At 43.9% G+C, this 20,071-nt stretch overlaps 4 protein-coding genes across 8 annotated transcripts; 2 read left to right on the top strand and 2 right to left on the bottom strand.

Annotated features, from left to right (window-relative positions):
• Nucleotides 1–1,116: 1,116 nt before the first annotated feature.
• LOC107273509 (vesicle transport protein GOT1B) lies at nt 1,117–2,662 on the top strand. Of its 3 annotated transcripts, XM_025091327.1 has the most exons (6): nt 1,117–1,292; nt 1,376–1,522; nt 1,612–1,620; nt 1,770–1,861; nt 1,940–2,118; nt 2,199–2,662. In XM_025091327.1, exons 2-6 carry the CDS (start codon nt 1,474–1,476, stop codon nt 2,323–2,325), a joined length of 456 nt encoding a protein of 151 aa, XP_024947095.1. In that variant the 5' UTR covers nt 1,117–1,292; nt 1,376–1,473; the 3' UTR covers nt 2,326–2,662. The 3 variants fall into 3 exon arrangements, with proteins under 3 accessions (XP_024947095.1, XP_024947091.1, XP_015607266.1); XM_025091323.1 differs by having other exon boundaries at nt 1,117–1,522; XM_015751780.2 differs by having other exon boundaries at nt 1,120–1,620.
• On the bottom strand, nt 2,653–7,043 carry LOC107273502 (ADP,ATP carrier protein 2). The gene is made up of 4 exons (XM_015751768.2): nt 6,777–7,043; nt 4,702–4,963; nt 3,973–4,207; nt 2,653–3,850 (listed from the first exon to the last, which is right to left on the bottom strand). The coding sequence occupies exons 1-4, from the start codon at nt 6,937–6,939 to the stop codon at nt 3,608–3,610; spliced, it is 903 nt and encodes a 300-aa protein (XP_015607254.1). The 5' UTR covers nt 6,940–7,043; the 3' UTR covers nt 2,653–3,607.
• Nucleotides 7,044–8,328: 1,285 nt separating this feature from the next.
• On the top strand, nt 8,329–13,426 carry LOC107273487 (coiled-coil domain-containing protein 102A). Of its 3 annotated transcripts, XR_001539260.2 has the most exons (7): nt 8,329–10,196; nt 10,309–11,054; nt 11,216–11,441; nt 11,691–11,900; nt 11,969–12,243; nt 12,348–12,464; nt 12,688–13,042. XR_001539260.2 is itself a non-coding variant. In XM_015751752.2 (6 exons), exons 1-6 carry the CDS (start codon nt 10,083–10,085, stop codon nt 13,034–13,036), a joined length of 1,896 nt encoding a protein of 631 aa, XP_015607238.1. In that variant the 5' UTR covers nt 8,330–10,082; the 3' UTR covers nt 13,037–13,426. The 3 variants fall into 3 exon arrangements, 2 of the variants coding, with proteins under 2 accessions (XP_015607238.1, XP_015607231.1); XM_015751752.2 differs by lacking the exon at nt 12,348–12,464 and having other exon boundaries at nt 8,330–10,196; nt 11,240–11,441; nt 12,688–13,426; XM_015751745.2 differs by lacking the exon at nt 12,348–12,464 and having other exon boundaries at nt 8,337–10,196; nt 12,688–13,426.
• Nucleotides 13,427–13,434: 8 nt separating this feature from the next.
• LOC107273476 (uncharacterized PE-PGRS family protein PE_PGRS54) lies at nt 13,435–20,061 on the bottom strand. The gene is made up of 5 exons (XM_015751721.2): nt 19,661–20,061; nt 18,989–19,093; nt 18,689–18,850; nt 17,994–18,411; nt 13,435–17,898 (listed from the first exon to the last, which is right to left on the bottom strand). The coding sequence occupies exons 1-5, from the start codon at nt 19,805–19,807 to the stop codon at nt 13,736–13,738; spliced, it is 4,995 nt and encodes a 1,664-aa protein (XP_015607207.1). The 5' UTR covers nt 19,808–20,061; the 3' UTR covers nt 13,435–13,735.
• Between the last annotated feature and the right edge of the window lie 10 nt (nt 20,062–20,071).

Genomic DNA, 20,071 nt, shown 5'->3' with positions numbered 1-20,071 from the left:
CTTTTTCTACTACCTATAACTATACTACCTTTAACTTATAACTATACTATCTACCTATAACTTTTTTGAAAAACTCGAAAAAATGGTGTCTAGATACTGTACCTGCTACGTACTTATCTTGAATTAAAAAAAAAACTGTGACGGTGTAAACGATGGAACGTGGAGATGTATTTACCGGAGCTGGTGCAGCTAATCCGTGAAGGTCAAAAAGTGCATCCAGAAGACACTCAGGTGGGCACTGCACTAGGACACAGCACTGCACTTCCAGAACACTCACAGAAAATCCATAGAATTTCCTGGATAACGCGAGAGCAACGCGAGAAGTACACGAGCGATAACTTTCTGTACCGTTTCGAAACAGCTAGAAAAATTATCAACGAGACAGACTGCTTTGATGATAGCCAAATTCGAGAACTAATCATTATCTGATTTGTCGAGATCCTTATAGCCGATAACTCTTCCTTTCCCTCATTGCCGTTCCTTTGAATCAAGTGGAGAGCGTTCCCTAGCAAACCGGTACGTAACATTTGGAGATCCTCCACGGCGGCTTCCCCAGGACATTGGACGACAGCTGGGTACCACATCTTTAACTCGGGCAGGAGAGTCCTCCCCTTATCGTAACGAAACTCTATCTCCGCCCGTTCTACAGCCCTTTGCCCATCTCCAGCGGGGCGCCGGCATCGCACCCGTGCTTCTGCCGGTCAGTGGAGACATCTCCGTCGGTACTGTCCTCTGCCGGGCAGCTCGCTACGTCGAGACTGCCTCCCCGCGGCAGATTCGAGCACCTGAACGTCAACTAAACAATAACGAAATCTTACGAGAGCATCTATTCACATCTATTCACCCAATAGAGGTGAGAGCAACCCTCGACCAAGGGTTGCTCTGGAGATTGCGAAGCCAATCTCCATCTCTTTCTAAGGGTTGCTCTGGGAGTCTGTTGTAAGTTGTCGAGAATCTCTGCCCGCCAGGCTACCCGTTCGTGATCACATTCAGCTCGGCTACGACGGGATATGCATTATCAACGGAGGCGATGATCACAAAATTCTATTCCCGTGCTCGCCGCTACGATTTAGCGCCATGTTTTTGGTATCGCCTAAAACCGTAGCCTCGTGCATCTCCCTACTGATCTCTGGTGAATACGAACGCGTAGCTTGGCGAGCAGAGGTTCTCCGCTACTCACCGCTGGTTCCCAAAGCAATCCTTAGAACGAGATCGAGAACTATAGTACTTCTGAAAAACTATTGAAAAACTCTATTGTTGAAACATTTTTAAGATCTCATCTCTGGCCACGGGTATAGCATTTCCCTCAAAACAGTAAATGTAGTACATACATATATATAAAGAAGACGCTGTAAAGGGGTTATGTGTCAACTAGGTGGCAGTGTACGCTGATGTGGAATAGTAGTAGGTAGCAGTGGAACGTTGAATACAGCTGAGTCGAGCCAAGTGCGGTTAAGTACGGTGTACTGGCCAATGTCGATTGTACTTGTTTGCTATCGTAGCATATTAGTATGGCTGAATAGTCAGTATTGCTAATGAGATAGTACTGTACGGTACAGAGACCTGCTTAGTCACGTCCAGTGTTCACTGTAAATATGTTTGAAATCACAGACACGCAAAGTGAGTATCGAGGCACATCGCATCAAGAGTGGTAAAGCCTGAATACGAAAGATAAACGAAAGAACAGAAGTCGAGGGAAGCTGAAAAGCGCCTCGTCTAGGATGGACGGGCGAATGGCGATCAACACCGGCCACGGCTCTATGTTTCAGAAATTGGCGTTGGTCTCGCTGGTTTTGGAATATCCTTTCTCTTTCTTGGGGTCTTGCTCCTTTTTGACAAAGGTCTCCTAGCGATCGGCAACGTAAGTATAATTAAATTTCGCTACGTACTGTAACTTAGGTTAGTGGTTTGACGTTTGCATTTTCTTATTTCATAACAGCTCCTCTTCATATCTGGATTGGGATGTGTGATTGGACCAAGAAGGACTCTTAGCTTTTTCTTTCAGAGACACAAATTGAAAGCCAGCATTTCCTTCTTTGGAGGCGTTATTGTAGTGCTGATGGGCTGGCCAATTGTTGGCATGATTGTCGAAACTTATGGATTTGTTTTACTTTTCAGGTATCTGAACAGCAACATTCTTATAAGTTCATACACGATGGAAACAAATTCATAAAGTATACTTTTTTTTTTATTTTCAGTGGATTCTTACCAGTGGCAATAAATTTTCTGCGAAGGGTACCAGTCTTGGGCACGTTGCTAAATATGCCAGGTCTGAGCAGGATTCTTGACATGCTGGCAGGTGATTCGAACAGAACTACAGTATGAGCTAAACAAAAACACTTTTTTGTTATAAGCAAATTGATTATTGTATATACGAGTCACGCAACAGCAGCTATTGCCACTTCGCATTACCAATCCTCCTGATCATTCCACCAATGATACTTTTAACTCATTTTTGTAAACAAATATATGCAAGAAAAATGCACTTTATGAATCATTATGAAATCCAAAAACCATCATATTTATAGTCAGAAACATACCAGGTTTTTTTTTTAATTATCTCTTTTACCTGTTAAATTTCCATTTTCCAATCTATCTTGTACTTACAGTCTCTCAACTTGCACTGTACTCATAAGGAATAAAAAAATCTCATTCAATTTTACTTTCGGTTTTATTTTGTTGTCTTCTGCATACATCCTAACATGAACAGATTAGATGCACACATACGAAGTAACGTTTTTCTTTATCTTACACGGTCGTCTGGAGTGCGAAATTAAATAATCATCCCCTTAAACAGTGGATCATTACTGATATTAAATGATCGGTTCCATTAATTATCATTACGAGTTATTAATTATCTACAATGGGCCGAGGTTAAGGGCGGGGGCGGCCCAAGTCTACGCGCCCCGCCATCGCCGTGATTTTTCGCCGCGCGTCCCTCTCGCTGCTCCACCGACCTACGTCGGTAGATGACAGTGACGGTGATCATGGTAGTGGTGGATGGTCGTGATAGTGGAAGTGGAAGAGGTTGTAATAGTAGTAGTGGTAGTGTTTCTGTCGATGGTGAATTTTACACTAGGTTGACGTTTTGAGACATTCAATGTCTCGACCGTTGTCCACTCGCTCACGCTTGGAACGTTCAACGTTCCAGTAACCCGATCGTTGGGTTCGCGTTCATCATAGAGCTATCAATTTCACAAATACCTACGCCTCTCTTAACGAACATAAGAAAGAAGAATATAGCACAACGAGCCGCCGCCACAAGAAAATACTGAATTTGGCAATAAGTTAAGCGGTTTCTATTCTCTATTTCAGAATATAAGTTCTGCCAAGTTTCATGCATCTCACAAGCCGCTACCAGTTACTCGAGCCTGAGTTATTTATGAAATTGTTGACGGTCCGTCTCCGGCCGTTCGATGAAGGGGCTGGGCGCTTCTTCCATATTATATCCCGAGAGGAAACAGTGGTTGGTAGTGGTGGGTGGTAGTGACAGTGTTGCTGGTGGAGGAGGTGTCGGTGCTAGTTCTTGGTTGTAATGGCCGTCGTCTTTATTCTTGTTTTTATCGCTGTTGATAGTGGTGGATGGTGGAGGGTTTTGTATGTTACTTTAAAGAAGGTTCTTGATTTCATCGTAGAGAACAAGAACAAGAGCGCCACCGGTACCACGGAGAACGTTAGAGAATGCGCCCTTGAAGAAGGCGTTGCCACCTTCAGATTTGTAGATAGTAGACCAGCAGTGCAGCGTGCTCTTGTAAAGAATTTCAGATTTGGCACGACCAGACTGCATCATCATGCGCCTACGCACGGTATCGAAGGGATACGAAACAATACCAGCTACAGTGGTGACGACCTAAACAAATTCAATAAGGGATTATTATCTTCAAAACTTAATTCGCGGAGGCTACACAGAAAACTTTCCAGCGCCCTTTCAAGATTATCTCTGACTTGAAACTCCTTCGTTTGCTTACTCACCTGTGCAATACCCCACGAAACGAGGAACGGAGTCTTCTTGGGATCGGGCAACATTCCACGAGCAGTGTCATAGAATCCGAAGTAGGCAGCACGGTAAATGATGATACCCTGGACAGAAACTCCGAAACCGCGGTAGAGACCACCGATTCCATCAGCCTTGAAGATCTTGGTCAAGCAGTTTCCAAGACCGGAGAATTCACGTCCACCACCGGCCTTACCGACATCAGCAGCTAGCCTGTTTACAGTATTCAAGACCCATATTTTTTTAGTACAATTCCGCACTAAATTAGAAAAAAAAAATTAATATTACATTCAACTAAATAATCGCGATCACTGGCTTTGCCATATTAGTCACGATAGGATCGGGGAGTATCTGACACGCGAACGTAGCTCACAGTGATTTTTAATGCAAAAATGAAACGAATGAACCCGTTCAAAGCGGCGCAAAGCGGTCTCTCTTGATTCTTTTGTACAAAGCCAATTGTAGGCTCATTGAAAGCGAAGGACATAGCCCTGTCAACGAGATTAGTGGGCGTCGCGTAGCATCGCTCAGCATACTGCGAAAATCCGATAAGATACGAAGTCTAAGCAGAGTCCGATATTTCGCTTGACTGTGTTTCATGTTTCACAAAACGACCCCGGTGGCAGAGAAGCAAACAGGAAAGTTGAAAGAAAACTTTAGTATGCGTCAATGGTAGTACGACGATGACTTTGATAATGACGACTTACCTGGTTCTTGCGAAGTCAAGAGGATAAACGAAGCAAAGAGACGTCGCTCCAGCGGCACCACCAGAAGCTAAATTTCCCGCAAAGTAACGCCAGAATTGAGTGTTCTTGTCGACTCCACCGAGGAAGACCTGCTTGTACTTATCCTTGAAAGCGAAGTTCAAAGCCTGAGTTGGGAAGTAACGGATGACATTGGCGAAGTTACCACGCCAGTAACTCAGGAATCCTTGTTCACGTGGGATGCGCACAAAGCAATCGACCATACCTGCAAGGGAAAGAATCGAGCTTCGTTTCATTCTATCCATTCAAAGGCACCATCGCACTCGCAAAGCCGCGCCCTAGCGCTCTTTTGCTCTTGCTAGACGCTTTGAAGGATGCCCAAATATTTTACAGTTTATCAATTGAAACAATCACTTCTAGCCGTTCACCTGCATGTTATTGTACTCTTTTTTTACCTGTCAACGAATTCTTTATAATCTATATTTTTTATATTTTTCTTTTGGTCAATTGTATTTAAATAAAAAAAAAATGAATTCGCATAACTTTGCGAATAACTAAGCGTAAAATATTATTTTTATAATCCTATTAGGGAGGTCGGTGATTACACATATTTCAAGATGAAATTCTGCATTAGTTGTATATATTAGACAATAAAAAAATCTTTGCCTACGTTAAATTTGAACAATTTCCACTACATAGATATGCTAAACCTATAAAAATGAATAACTTCAAAATTCAATATCTTCATTTTCGTTTGGTAGAATGTAATAATTTTTTGTACTAATATAGAGCTTCTCTTATATTCTCTTGTAAACTACAATAGTCTTGTAAACTAAAATATTGGAATTTTTCACTGCCTGTTTAACCCGTTTTTCCCTATTACTATTATGATTATTATCATCAAACCACCTTAACACTAGTCTATGTTATTTTATTGACATAATACACCGTGATGAGTCTCTCGAACTCGCATGAACTTCATCTCATGAACTCATTTCAGAGTGATTAGAATTAACACTGACATTTTGCGAGTTTATGTCAACCTTTGTCAATTATTTCAAAAATTGCAGTAGGTCTAGTTAGAGCAAACAAATCTACATTATAGCTTCTAAAATCTAATTGGATAAACAGTGCATCGCTTTATTGTATTAAGATAACGTCATTGTAGATCCTATCTGAAACTCTGTGTAACAATTTTCTGGATCAGTAATAAAGCGCATGATTGGAACGACGAGAGGAATGAAAAAAAAAAAAAAAAAGAAAAGAAAGCATAAGCCTCGGATAGCATCAAATGCGTAAGACTTATGGTATAGCGGATGGTTCGCCATGTTGGCAGGAATAAGAGAGCGCAGCGTTATCGATCGACGGACCACGCGCACCTCGCCTTCCGCTTGCGAATGAATCGCCATCTGGTAGAGGCTGCAGCGTCGACATTCGCTCATCGACCCACCCGCCTGTCGCTTCCGACCGATGTGCCTAGCCAGCGAGCCACTTCTTGCCGAATGTCCCGGCTTCCAAAAGTTATGTAAGCCCCGAAACCATACTGTTATATAAACTTCAACGTCAAAGGGCAATGATGTGAATTACGCTACTGCATATTAGAAACAAGGGAAAAAATCATGAAATAGGGAATGAGGAGGAATGGGCAGCGAGAATCATAGAACAAGGAACGAGAAAAAAAAAGAACGCAGCCGCTGCGGAACGACGCGTGATCGTTGTTCAGGCACTACCAGTTACTACTATCTTAACATTATATAATAGAGAAGTGTGGTGGAGTCTCGTGGCTTGCTCGATTCTACTTGAAATTTGCTACTTTGTCCACACTCTCCCCGGACGCTAAGTCTACTGCAGTGATTATAAGCTTTTTATCATGACATTTCTGAAACTTACGACTTTCAGGTAACCTTTTCAGTGAACATGCAAGAATTTTCAATTAATTAAAGTCAACATTACGAACGTGGATCTCACTCGTTTACTTTTAAGGATTGCCATTACAATGTCGCTGCCATGAGGTGGATCAAGGTGGCGGCGATTACAGAACAATGCAGAAGAGAAAACTTTAGAAATATCTGACTTACCCTTGTAACGCTGATCCTCGGCGATCTGCTTGGAAATGTGCTGAACCTGAAGCAGCAATTTGACGCGTTCGATTGGGGCGACGGCAGTCTTAGAAATTGCAGCAGCGACGCCGCCAGCTATGAAATCCTTGGCGAAAGCCACAGGGTCCGCAAGACCAGCCATTGTGTGTTGGGTGGTGTGTGTGTGTGTATCGGGTTGCGAGAGGAAGAGGAGAACTGACTCCTGTATCGGGCGCGCGCCGGACGACGAGTGAGCGAGGAGAGCTCTTCTCGTTGAAACGTCCACCGCTAAGAATAGCTGCGCAGATCACGTGACTTAGTTTGCGCAGCTTCGACACTTTGCTCGTTGGCACCTCTGCCATTTTTCTGTGCCGCTAGTGGCGCTCTCATTCCCCATACTTGCTGCAACAATACTGCTGCGTTTTCTATATATTTTTTCTGCGTGCCGATTACTCTTGTATTTTTCTCTGCTATGCCAAGGTTAGTTTCGGGTTTTGATGTTTACTTCCTTCCTTCTTGCAGTTCGAAATTTTTTACAACGTCACGCACATTACTGGTTTTCAAATTTTTAATTTAAATACTTCAAATGTGCCGCTCGTCCAATCACTTCCCTATCTCTATCGACTTACAAATGGCGAATGTACCCGAATAGGGACTTTTAAGTTTTTGGTTGATCCCTTAACGTCCTTAAGTTACCGATGCTTGTGCTATAAGCACAAAAGCCTTTACGTAGCTGAGTCGCGGACACTTTGCGAACTCCTTGTATTTCTCTTTCCCTTTTCGTCCTATCTCGTAGCCGGTTCTTCACTCTTTCTTTAGAGAAATTTGCATTAGTGTTCCTTTTTCGAATTATATCGAGTATTATACGGGGTTGGCTTATTTCCGGTAAATCCACCAATCGTGGTCAGCTAAATTAAACGGGATTTCAGGGACGGCGCGTGACCGACATTTGCCCACCGTGTATATATGTATATGTAATACAAGAAAATGGGGCCAGCAGCCACTGCATTCTGTTCTTATACTGATCGATCGTTGGCAATCTGATTATAGTACGTCGCGCATTACCTACATGTAATGAGCATGTAATGCTTAAAATCATTAAAATAAGGGTATAATTGCCTCATCGGGGTAATTCCGATGCTTACGAAATTTTTGATCGTACTGAATAAACTAGTTGAATAAGAACTCCTCACAGATTGAGACAATCATTTTCCACAAACTAAGAATTCTCGTTTGAATACAAAATTAATTATTTCATTGATCAATGCATCAGTTTTGATATTCCAATTTGAATCGAAAGAATAAGATGCAAGGTCAACAGCGTTTTGAGAATGAGGTCGACGAAGCGTCTGTTGCGTAACCCTGGCCACTAGCCAGTAACAAAAGGGTGGCAAAGTTCAATGGAGCAACGCCGACCGAGATGTATTTATACCCTTTGCAGATGCATCAAGGTAAACTTTGTGTAGCTAATGAATACCTGCGATTAGAAGACTTGTTTTCCTTTATTCTGTTACCGAAGAGAAATTGACAAAGAACTGGACCAGACCCCTGTTTATTCTGTCTCTGGAACTAAATTTTTGTCACGTTATCCAGCTCTAGAACTTCTGTGCTAGTCCCAGAACGGTTTCAGCATATTTGCCATGCCTACTGTACCCCCCAACTGTCAAACACAACGTTTCATAAGGCTGCAATTGTTTATCAGTATCGTCTTGATCTCTCTGATCATCTTGACTAATTGTAAGTCAAATGAAAAGCTCTCACAATGAATGATTTTTGTTTGTTTGATATTGTCTGGATTGTTCGCATCAGGTACGACCATCCACTCCAGTGTTACGTATCGGCCTTGTAGCTGTACATACATAATTAGTGGAGGTGGAAGTGTAAATTTATAGTGAGATTTTTCGGGAAGGTTTACGCGTGAATGAACTACATATTTTTCTATAATTTTTCTTCCTACTTTCAGGTTTTTCTCTCTACATTACACTTTTACTAATTTTCTCGCTACGATAAAATCTATATGTTCGCAGAAGGGCGGATCAAGTTACCCGTTCAAAGTCATTTGTTCCATAAGGTGGCGCACAAGTTGTCCTCTGTTTTTTGTTGTTCTCATCATCCCTGACCATGCTTGACCAGCCGTGATTGACCATGATGCTTCATCGTCTTGAACCTCGAATTTTATACTTACGCTTTATACAGCTTATATTGCTACATTATCTCTTCGCCAATGAGAAATCCGCCGTGTTATTAATTCCGACAGGTTACAGGGATACAAGTCCTACGAAATTGTGGCTTTTCTAAACTATCGACACAAATAAGAATGTTAAATTATATTTAAATCTAGTACGTATAAAGGTTATTCGGCTACTAGATGTATCTTTCTAAATTTTGTATCTTTCCAAAATATTAAATTATAACTTTTAGAAGCATAACGATGTCATTGTATATTAATATGTATGTGATATATTGCTAAAAGTAAATAAAAATAATGGATGCTGACAATATTTTGTTCAGCTCATTGTCATTAGATTCAAAGTTACGTTTCGTGCAAGCAAAGCTCGGCCCTCGCACTATTTCGTCTCATGGTGCTTGACCCTGTATCTAAGAATATTATGATTGTCAAGAATTGGTGCGCAATCATGTATGTATGACGAAGTGAAAATATAAAAAATAAATTGTCATCAGTCAATCACATGTTGGAATTACAAAAAGGTAAACTATGGGATCGATAAAAAGATTTTCCTTTTCGCATTTATACAATTATCTAAGATACATGAATGCCCCTCCGATTGAGTTAGATAATGCCGTGACCGACATTGGCTGTGTAACCAATTTCTATGTTTCCACCGAAATTGAACAAGAATTGAAATACATTAGGTAACGGGAACAAAACAATTGAGTGTTACGGATATGCAACAAACGTATTTCATTTCTCATACTCGACCTCGGTGACTTCAGTGGAAACATAGCCATTGTTGGTGTTGTCACTGCTGTCGCTACTGTCGTAGCAGCATGCCTAGTGATGCACAGGTTCCATGTATGTATGTACATACATAGCTGTCAGAGCGTTCGACGAGACGCTGTTTCATTTGTAAATAACAAATAGTACAACGCGAATTCAAATAAATAACAGTATATCTATCGTAAATGGAGGAGTGACATGAGGGTATTGTATATCTTTGGTCGGGGAACACTGTAAGCAGTTTGAGAAGATAGACTAAAAAGATATATAAGATGTTGCTGAAGTAGGTTAAACAGGTGAATGAGTGGCTAAAGAGATAGGTAGGTAGATAATATTTAGTGTTCATAATGGCTCAGTCAACAGCGGGTGGAACCTCCTCGCGTAGACACACGAGAGAGCATGATGTCAGCTCTTCTTCCACTGCAACTCGTTATATGGACAGCGAATGGGAAACGAAGGAGGTACATTGATTCACTTTTTCTATTGCTCTTATAAGACAGAGCATCTAATTTATTTAAAATATTTGCAAGTATTTTTGTATATTTTCATTTGAAGACGATATCTATTTAATAGGCTCTGCGACAAAGAGAGCTTGAGGAAGCTCGGGCAAGGGCTGCACAGATGGAGAAGACAATGCGTTGGTGGTCAGATTGTACTGCTAATTGGCGAGAGAAGTGGAGTAAAGTTCGTAATGAGAGAAATAAGGCACGAGAAGAAGCCAAGGTTCTTAAAACAAAATTAGAGATAGCCACAAAAGATGCAAATACTTTTAAACACGATTCCCAAGAACTGGAGCTGCAAAACGAACAACTCAAGAGAGAGATGGAGAAGATTCACACGATACTGCTAAAACATGCAGGTCAATTTGATAGACAGATAATTACAATTTTGGAATCTGATCCAAGATTGAGGGATGCACTTGGTGTTGATGAACTTCTTGAGGTTTACAATAATGCAGAGCACAATGAAAAATCTGTTCTACCTTCAGCCCATCAAGAGTCTGTTCCCCCACATACTTTATATGATGGAGGTAACTTAAAGGTAGAAAGTCGAGACACTGGTCATGATAGGGACATCGAGGAGTATGTATTACAAGGTGCTGTGCCTAAGCATGCTGTGGAGTTATACAAAGAAGGTTCACTTGGAAGTTTGGATACAGATATCGCAAAACTAGTCGTTGACACAGTCACGATGCAGGATTCTGTGGATGTGAGGCAATCTTCAGTGGACATAGCAAATGAAGACGTTCTCGTGCAAAAAATGTCGGTACTCCGTCTTAAATTGGATGAGGCTACAGAAACGATCTCTACCCAAAAAGAGTAAGAGCAAAAAGAGTAAAAGCTAATGAATGAGCAAACAAGTGATTATAGATTTATTAAATTAAGCATTAAATGAACGTAATGCCGTCGCAATCAATTTATAATGGTTGCGTATGTTATTTAAGGTATGAAGAATAATAATTTTTCGTTTCACTTTAAAGAGAAAAATCATTTCTTCGCCGCAGCATGGAAAAGCTGAAAGTCGAGGTGATAGAATTGCGGGAACGCTGTGATCAACTGCAGCAAAGCAAAGCCGAAACAACGAAAGAGCTTCTTGAGCTCAAGGATCGCTTTCAGAAAGAGTTAAATGCTGCACAGGCAGACCTTATGGATGAAACCTCGAACAGGGAAGGAATGGATCGACGTCTATCAGACTTAAGGACCGAAGTAAGCCTATTGCATGCATTATGAGAAACGTGATTGAAAGAATTTTTTTTCCTTTATCTTTTCTTCCGTACTAGACTAGTATACTTTGTCATGAATATGATTATGCAGAATATGCTACATCATCCCGATATCCCTCAGTAGATTAAATAGTAATAAAAAAGAATACTTTCTAAAGGATACATGGCTGATGTAACATTTGTATTCACCATTGACGAGATTCATTACCGTTTATTAACCTGGTCTGGTTAGTTGGAAAAGCTTCAAGCGGAAAACGCAGCCGAATGGGGTAAACGAGAGCGACTGGAAACGGAGAAGATATCGCTTGAGCGCGAAAATAAGCAATTACGAAACGAATTGCGAGATCTGCAGGAGAGAGTAGAGACGCGCCGTGTTCGACCAGTGTCTACAACGGACACAGAGTCTGCATTGGTTCAGCAGGAATTACTTGAGCGAAATAAGGTCCGAAATATTCTCATCGAAACACATCTGAAACACCTAAAAGATTCGACTTTATTCTCTGTTCACAGGAACTACTCGAACTGAAGCATGTGCATGCCAAATTGAAGAAAATATTAGCTGAGAAAACGACCGAGTTGTCCCATGCGAGTCGACGCTCTGAACAGTATGAGTCCGAAGTGAGAAGATTGCGAGCGAGAGTCGAGGAACTGAAGAAGGAATTGGCATCGGCGCAAGATGAGGTAGACGTTGCCACTAGTAACGTTCGTAAACTTCAGCGAGCCAACGAGGATCTTCTTGAACAACTTCAATCAGCAAACGTTCGGCTTGAACACTTTCGCAACAGGTACGTTTCATTATGTAATCATATTTAACAACTTGTTGACCTTGCATTATCGAGCTTTTGTTTGAATGCAAGGCATACAAAGATTAATCTTTCTGTATTAACAGTCCTGAGATATGCGTACCTGATACGATCGCTGAGCCAGAAGAACATAAAACATCGTAACTTCTAGGCAAACGCAGACGCAGACACAGAGACGGGGACGGAGACGGTGACAACAACCTGTACGACCGTGACTACTATCTAATTATCGAATTAGTAAAAATCTCTATTAACAATTTTCGCGACTATCACAATTTATTTTTTGGAAATGTGTTGACATTCATGTTCGACTTATTTTTTTCGTGAAACAAGTGTATCTTTGCAGCTAAAAAATTATGAAATGTCTGTCGTTCATCGGTTATTAGAAATCATATGTTTCAGAGAGAACATTATGCCTTTTTGCAGAATCCAAAGGACCACATGTGCTACCGACTCTTCTCGGAGTAGTTATCACAGCGAAAACAACGACTTGAATGGAAAAGAATATAACAACGGGAGCGGCAACGACGATGACGATAACGATTATAATGTTGGTAACGAGAACGAGAATGATAACGATGCTAGCAGTACCAGTGCTGATGATAATACCGAAGAGCTTGATGAGGACTATGACTACACTGCAGTTGCTGACAGAAAAATCAAGAAAAGGAAGCAGAGGGTGGAAACAGCTCAACAGCCAAACTCCTCAGTGGATTCCACTAATGCTGAGATCTCTTGTGGCATCAGTGAGAAATTTGTCATCGAAGATCTCTGACCCGCTAATATCACAAATCCCATGAAAGGAACTGATATTCCATTCGTTGTGAACATTTCAATTAATGAGCACACATGCTCATGTAACACACTTCAATCTTCAACCAAGATATTAGTTACGTGGTGTCATGCATTGCAACCAATGAAGTATTATTCGTTATATGATTAATTTTTATGAGCATCTTATCGCTGATCTAATTCTTGGTTGAAAATGACGTATACTCCATTCCTGGAACGTTTTATGTACAAATCGAGGAAGGTATTATTCCATTCACCGAATGAAATGGAATATCTAAGCTCGATTTATTAGAAGAAAGATGCATATATAACGATGAAGTACTATACCGGATTTTGTCGCTCCTGATAATAAAGGGAATTTGAAATCATAAAATATGTATAACGTAGATGAAACAGTACCTTTTTTTTTTTAAATAGACATCAGTGGTATCGAGCCATGATAACTTTTTTTTTTTCATGGTCAATAAATAGTATCTGTGCCCAGCAAGGAACTAGTGACATTGCTCATCGGAACGACCGAGTGAGTTTGTTAATTTCAATTTTATTGATAATGAATTGAGAAAGAAGTTATAAATACTAAGTAGATGTGCGATATATTAGCGTCGAAAAGCAATTAATAATTATATAGCAATGGTAATAAAGGTTCAGTTAGAAGGTCGGCTGTTATTAAATGACGTTGACTTCAACACTTCATGGGGCTGCCGTCAGGATTAGTCGGTACTTTAGGCTTACAGATCTTGGTTCGACCATTTGAACCGTGGACAATGTTGCAGGAGAAGGTAAAATATCCGCAAGTCGAGCTCTTCGTATAATAACGATGCTCGTACTTTCGTCCTGCATTTCTGCTGCCGTTACTATCGTCCATCTTGCCAGCGACACTGTTCGTCACCGTGTAATAATTTGGTCTTGGAGGTCGACCGTAAGACGGACCAGTATCGAGATCCGCATCGGAATTGGGGTTTGACGCAAAATTCGCTCTTAGGTAGGTGTTGGGTACAGAATGTGAGGGTTGTCGCTGCATTCGATTCTCGCCGAATCCGGATGGGTGGGAAAAGTATTTTCGTTGAGTTGTGGGGTTACGCTCACGGTAACGGTGGGTGTGCGATGATCTTGTTTGTAAAGCGGGACTTGCGTCGTGTATACCATGCGACTCGCTAGGATTCAAGGCAGGTCGACTGTGAGAGTTGTGCGTATCAGAAGCTTTGGCAGGCTCGGGAAGCGAAGCGATACGTCCACGGAATCCTGGTGGCACCGTGTATCCTGGCAATGATTGCCCAGACTCTAGTACGTCACCTGCGCGTGGTATCGCTGTAAGTGGATCTTGGGGCACGTGAATGCTATAACGATGATTCGTTGACTCTTTGCTGCCGTTTAGTTTTTCGTTTCGAGCTAGCTGGTCATTGCTGTTAGCCTCGTGTTTTGCGTCATAGTCGAACTTGTCGCCGTCAACGTTCCGTATATTTGACGGGATTAGATCATGATGTTGAACAGTGGGCGGCGATTCTTCTCGAGGAGCGTTTGGCGTCGCAGATGAGTCGTAATCCTCCTCATCCTCGTATTCGTAATCATCAGTCATGTTTCCGGCCTCGTACGCAGCGTCTATACTGCTACTCGGCAACACGGTGGACTTCTCTTGCTTTTCCGTCGTTAGCGGAACCGTAACAGTCTTTCGTTGTGAGCTCGACGTTTGAAGGGCGTCAGTATCCGGTCCACCACGTTCAGAGAAGAGTTTGGTATTACTTACTGATTGATTTTGAGTTTCCTGTTGCATGACGATTGGAATATCTTCGAATTTGTAATTAACGTTTAGATCATCGTCCCTCGGAGAAGAATTTCTCTCGGGTGCTGATGCGGAGAGAGCATCGTAGGATTCGAATTTCTTGAAAAGAGGTTGATCCGTTGTCGAAAAGTTGAAGGGTTTTCGAGAAGCAGCAGCACCAGATCCAGATCCGGCTTGCGCTGCTCCTGTATAGCTGATCCCGTACAGGAAAGATCCTTGTATTTGGGATTGGGATTGACCTCTATAAGTGCCACTTTGGGCTGAAGCGGTACCACCGCCGCGGAATGGTCTCTCCTGCCCGTGTTTCTCATGCCCGTCGTTAAAATTCGAGTTGCGATTAAGATATGGTTGGAATCCAATCTGTGCTTGACTGGAAGTGCTGCCCTCGCCGTTTGCCTGGGCATCCGCCATTCCGCCTTTTGAGCTCGCTTGCACCTGACTGTTAGTGCCATGATTCCAGCCGTTACTCTGCGCCCCTGTGGAGGTCGCACCACTCTCAGAGTCCAACTGGACTTGACTCTGACTCTTGCCGCGGCCACCGACGCCCTGAGCGTTACTTGCCGCCCCCTCCTTGCCGCCGTTCACTTGACTCTGGGCGCTTTTGCTTGCGTCACTTGTTCCAGCTTGAGCAGAGAATGAGCCACTGCCGCTGTAAGTTCCGCTCACTTGCGATTGTGCTGTTCCTCCTCCGTAAGTTCCTTGGGCCGATGCACTTGCTTGAGTTCCACCTTTTTCTCCTTGTTTTACCGAACTTGACGCATGCGAATCCGCATTTGCATCCGCTTCTACGTTCGAGCCTGCCCCCAGAGTTTTACCATCGGCACTAATATCAGTAGCGCCACCAGTACCACCAACATCTCCAATAGATCCAGGACCACCGTTAGTTCCATATCCACCTTCTGGAACAAGACCGTAAATACTAGGTGAATCAGGTAATCCAGTTGCCCGATTACTTCCTACTGATCCTGAATAGTAAATGCTCGGCTGATTCGGTTGTAATCCTGAAGGAGGTAAACCACTAGCGTTTCTGTCGCGATATCTGTTATCGGCCACTCCTGTAGTATCGAGCGGCCTGACGCCACCAGGACCAACTCCAACGCCGTTAGGATATTGTTGTCCTACTCCCATTGGTCCGCCTCTTCCTCCGATGCCAGGCACATTAGTTGGATACTCCTGGACGTTGACTGGGTAGTTTTGAGAACCTCCAAATATACTAGTGGCACCATTGTTAGGATCTACATTGGCATGTGGATAAACTGGCCAAGAGCTCGATGGCCGGTTATAGTATCGATCTCCGTCGAAAGTCCCTCGGGAGTCATGTCCATCGTATCTTCCTTGAGGTATCAAACCTGGTTGGCCGATTCCAGGCATTGTACCATCTGGATATAAGACTGCACTGCGGCCTTCAGTTGGAATACTAACTCCGCTTTGTGGCCCGGGATAGAATATTCTTCCTCCTGCAGTTCCTTCGTGACTCGTTATTCCCACTGCTCCGGGAGTTGCAACACCGGCGCCATCTGATCCAGCTCCACCAGATTCTCCAAAGTACATTGGGCCCTGTTTCGCTGGCGAATGCGAATATGGAAATCTTGTTGGGGCAATTTCATCTAAGGACGGCCCATACAACCTAGTTCCGTCCATTCTTCCATCGCTGATTTCTGCCGTTCCTCCGGTTCCCTCTACTCGATCCGTTTCCCTTGTTGCACTTATTGCCGGTTTTCCTTGTGTCGTAAGTGGTGTTTGACTGTTAACATCGCCGGGGTAACCGCTTATCCTTGTATACTCTGCAGGGACACTATGGCCTGGATAGACTGGACCCCTGTCCGCGCCGTCATTGCCAACACCAGTATATATTTTACTACCAGTGACTGGCCCTCCGTATTTATTAATAGGATAAGATTTTGAAGATACAGACGGCCCTGAAAACGGTGGAGGTTGCCCACTATAGACGTCTCTTCCTGAGGTGGAGTCGTATGATGAACCAGGATATGATCCCCGGCCTTCAGGACTCCAATAAGGTGCGTTACCATACGTATGTCCTGGGCCCTCATTTGATATACCAGGATAGACGCCGGCGTTACGATTGTTCTGGACGTCAACATTTGTACCATGAAGTCTGCCATCGAAATGTCGTTCAGAAGGACTCAGTGTGCCACCTGGATAATATGCGGGATAGACATTGCCGGAGACTCTCGTTCCTCCTTGAGTGCCAGGGTAAAATGTTGATTCTCCTGGACCCGATGCGGAAGGAATTCTAGCTGGATAAGATCCGCCAGAATTTGTATTATCTCCTGACGAACCAGGATAAAACTGTGACTCGGGAGGAGTTCCATGAGGGTCTATACCGGCGGACGTGCCTTTAATCTCTGGGCCTGTACGAGTGGCAGAGACTGCTCCGGGTAGGTTTGTTGTACCACCCTGGACAGGTCCAGATATGTTAGGACCTGTCGTGTCTTTGCCCGGTGAGCTGGGATAAAAGGTTTGCGAAGGAACCGAACCTGGGATAGGACTCCCGTTGATGCTGTCACTACCAGGTTGACCTCTGCCAACTAGGCTCGTATCAGGATAGAGCCCCGCTCCAGGAATGTTTCCCCCAGATGGTTGAATACCATTATTGCCAGGAGTACGATACAAATAAGGGAAAGGTACCTTTCCGCCTGAAGAATGGGGATATAAATCCGATTCAATTCCCGACCCAGTTCCAGTTCCGGATCCCGTTCCCGAGCCGGATCCAGGGGTGCCACTGACACCAGACGTGGACGTTGAGAACCGTGTATCGCCTGGAGAATTCCATGACTTCCTGGGTTCGAGTGTCTGAGTGAAAGGACGCGTCCCAAGGTCTGGAGACGGACCGACTAGTCCCGGGTATCCTTGGCTTCCTACTTGAGTGAACGATGGACCTGTGGTCACGTACCCACCGCCCTTTGGAATTAGGTCTTTCGTGCTGGATTGAATAGCAGCGCCAGGATAAAGAGCTTCTCCTCCGCGAGAAGCCAGCGGGCATCCCTCGCACCCAAGTCCACCAGCCGACATGCTCTGCGCCTGGCCCATTCCACTGTTTCCGCCTGAAAAGCCAAAGAGTCGTCTTATGCTGCCTATAATTGAAGTTGAAGGGGAGGGAAGAGGGATTTGCCTGATTCGGCGGACCAATGATACTCACTGACAATGGCGTGCGAAGACTCGTGGGTGGCTTCCGCCTCGGCTCGGCCTGCCTTTTGGCTGTCTCCGTCGACATTCAAATACTGCGACTGCGTCTGCCCGCGGAATCGGCCTTGATAAGGACTGGGCGGTGCTTGTCGTCGGGTGCGCCGTTGTCCTTGCGACATCCCCCACTTCTCCTGTCCCTTCGAGTCAAGAGCTTTGCGATTCTCGAGAAGCGTTTTCCTTTTGATGCGTTCAAGCAACGGTGTCAGTAAACTTTCCATTGCGCGTATCTGAATAATGTCATTTTCGTCTTCAGGGAGTTCGTTATAGAATGGGTCATCGGTCCAGTTCGGCACGGGTCTTGTTTCTTCGAGTAGCGATATCGTCATACCACTACAAAAATCAACGATTTTACCGCCAGCCAGTCGCCAGGCCTGTAAGGTTTGATTTAATATTTATTTTATTGAAAACCATTATTCAATTAAAAACATTAACCGACTATGGAAGGGATGAGCCTTATCATCGTGTTAATATGATTTGGGTAGTTCTTGCTGTTTACGAGTAGGTAGGGAGATACGATAAAGCGCGGTCATCGGTCAAGGACGTTCTGGAAACTCGAGGGGGGGAAGAAGGAGAAGAAGTAGCGGCGCAAGCGTCACATTTGATATCTCGTTAAAATCGAAATTGCGAAGGCAGATTGGAAGGATTCACCTCTAGTTTTGTAAGCGAATTAATCGAGCCGTATAATGTTCTCGGACCGGATGAGTGCGATTTCTGTGGACCTTTCGAGGTTTCAGCCAGCTGATGGGATGTCTTTTGCATTTTTTCCAAATAGCAGTTTTTCCATTTCGTATCCTTGTACGCTATAAAGTTCTGAAATATATGAATCGATTAAATTCAGTTGATAACTCACAAGACGGAGGTTAATAAACTGAAATTGATAGATTGAACATGTCAGATAAGTTATGCAGCACCGAATATCGGTGTCTCGCATACTGCCATGGACCTCACCGTGTTATCGTCGTTCAATGTCGATGAATGTCTGCCGACATAATTCGAAGATTCTGTGCTGCGATAATCGTTCTTCCGTGCCTCATCGTCTTGCGAAACGTTGTCCTGGGAAAATAAAAAATTTCGGCGATGATGCTCGAGGAGCGCGCGACGCTAGTCAGTTCAGTTCCGGCAAGGAATAAGGTGTCGAGTCAGAAGCGGCTCGTGTAAACTTCATTGTCAGTAGCAAAGGTTGATTGATGTTTGTCGAACAGAGCGTGGGCAATGTAGGTTGCCCTATGTACTGTCGTTCGCTGCTCGGATTTAATGCGAGCGTGAAAGATCAGGAGGAAGAAGGCTAGAGTCGCTTTATCGGAACCTTATCTGGTATGAACTCTGATCTTCAAATCATTCTATTGGGCCGGAGAATTCTCGAGTCCGCGTCTTTCGGATGGGTTTCGCCATGCGATAGAATCGGGTGTCCGTGGCTTTCGCACGGTCGTTTAAAAATGCAGTTTAAGTAATCGAGAATTCTCAGTCGTCTCGCGAGGGACTGAGATGTGACAACCGGCGAATCGGGGTCAATGGATTCTGATGATTGTGCATTTTCGTGATTAATCCAATGTTTTGAATTCTTTTACCGAAAGAAAGTGAAGCAGAATGGGAGCAGCGAGAATGATGCGTGAGACTTACGTGAAGAGGGTCGTTCGCACCGATGCCAGGGGTGAGAGTGGATCTGGTGCTGAGGTCAGAGTGCCCCGAAGGTACCGTAATCAGGATGATGCTCGCGATGATCAATTTGCGAATTCGAAGGGACGACACGAGTATCGGCGGCGCCATGGCCAGACTCGAGATCGTCCTAGACTGTCGTTGGGATCCCCGTTCGACACTGGACGCTCGGTGCTCTTGGCTGTTAGCCTTCCCCCAATCACTCTCGATCACTCCAGATCTCGATCCCGATCTCCCTCTTCGAGAGCTGCTGGTCGCCGCTCCTCTGCTCAGCTAGAGAGGAAGACAGTGGGCCTAACTGGGGATGGCAGTGGAGGTGGTCGCGTAGCTGGGCCGAAGAAGCATCGTCTAGGAGGGGGTGGGGGTGGGGGTGGG

This window comes from Cephus cinctus, unplaced genomic scaffold, assembly GCF_000341935.2.
Source record: "Cephus cinctus unplaced genomic scaffold, Ccin1 Ccin1_scaffold0091, whole genome shotgun sequence".
NCBI lineage: Eukaryota > Metazoa > Arthropoda > Insecta > Hymenoptera > Cephidae > Cephus > Cephus cinctus.
The sequence above is the reverse complement of the archived record's forward strand: the minus strand, read 5'-3'. Positions and strand labels throughout refer to the sequence as shown.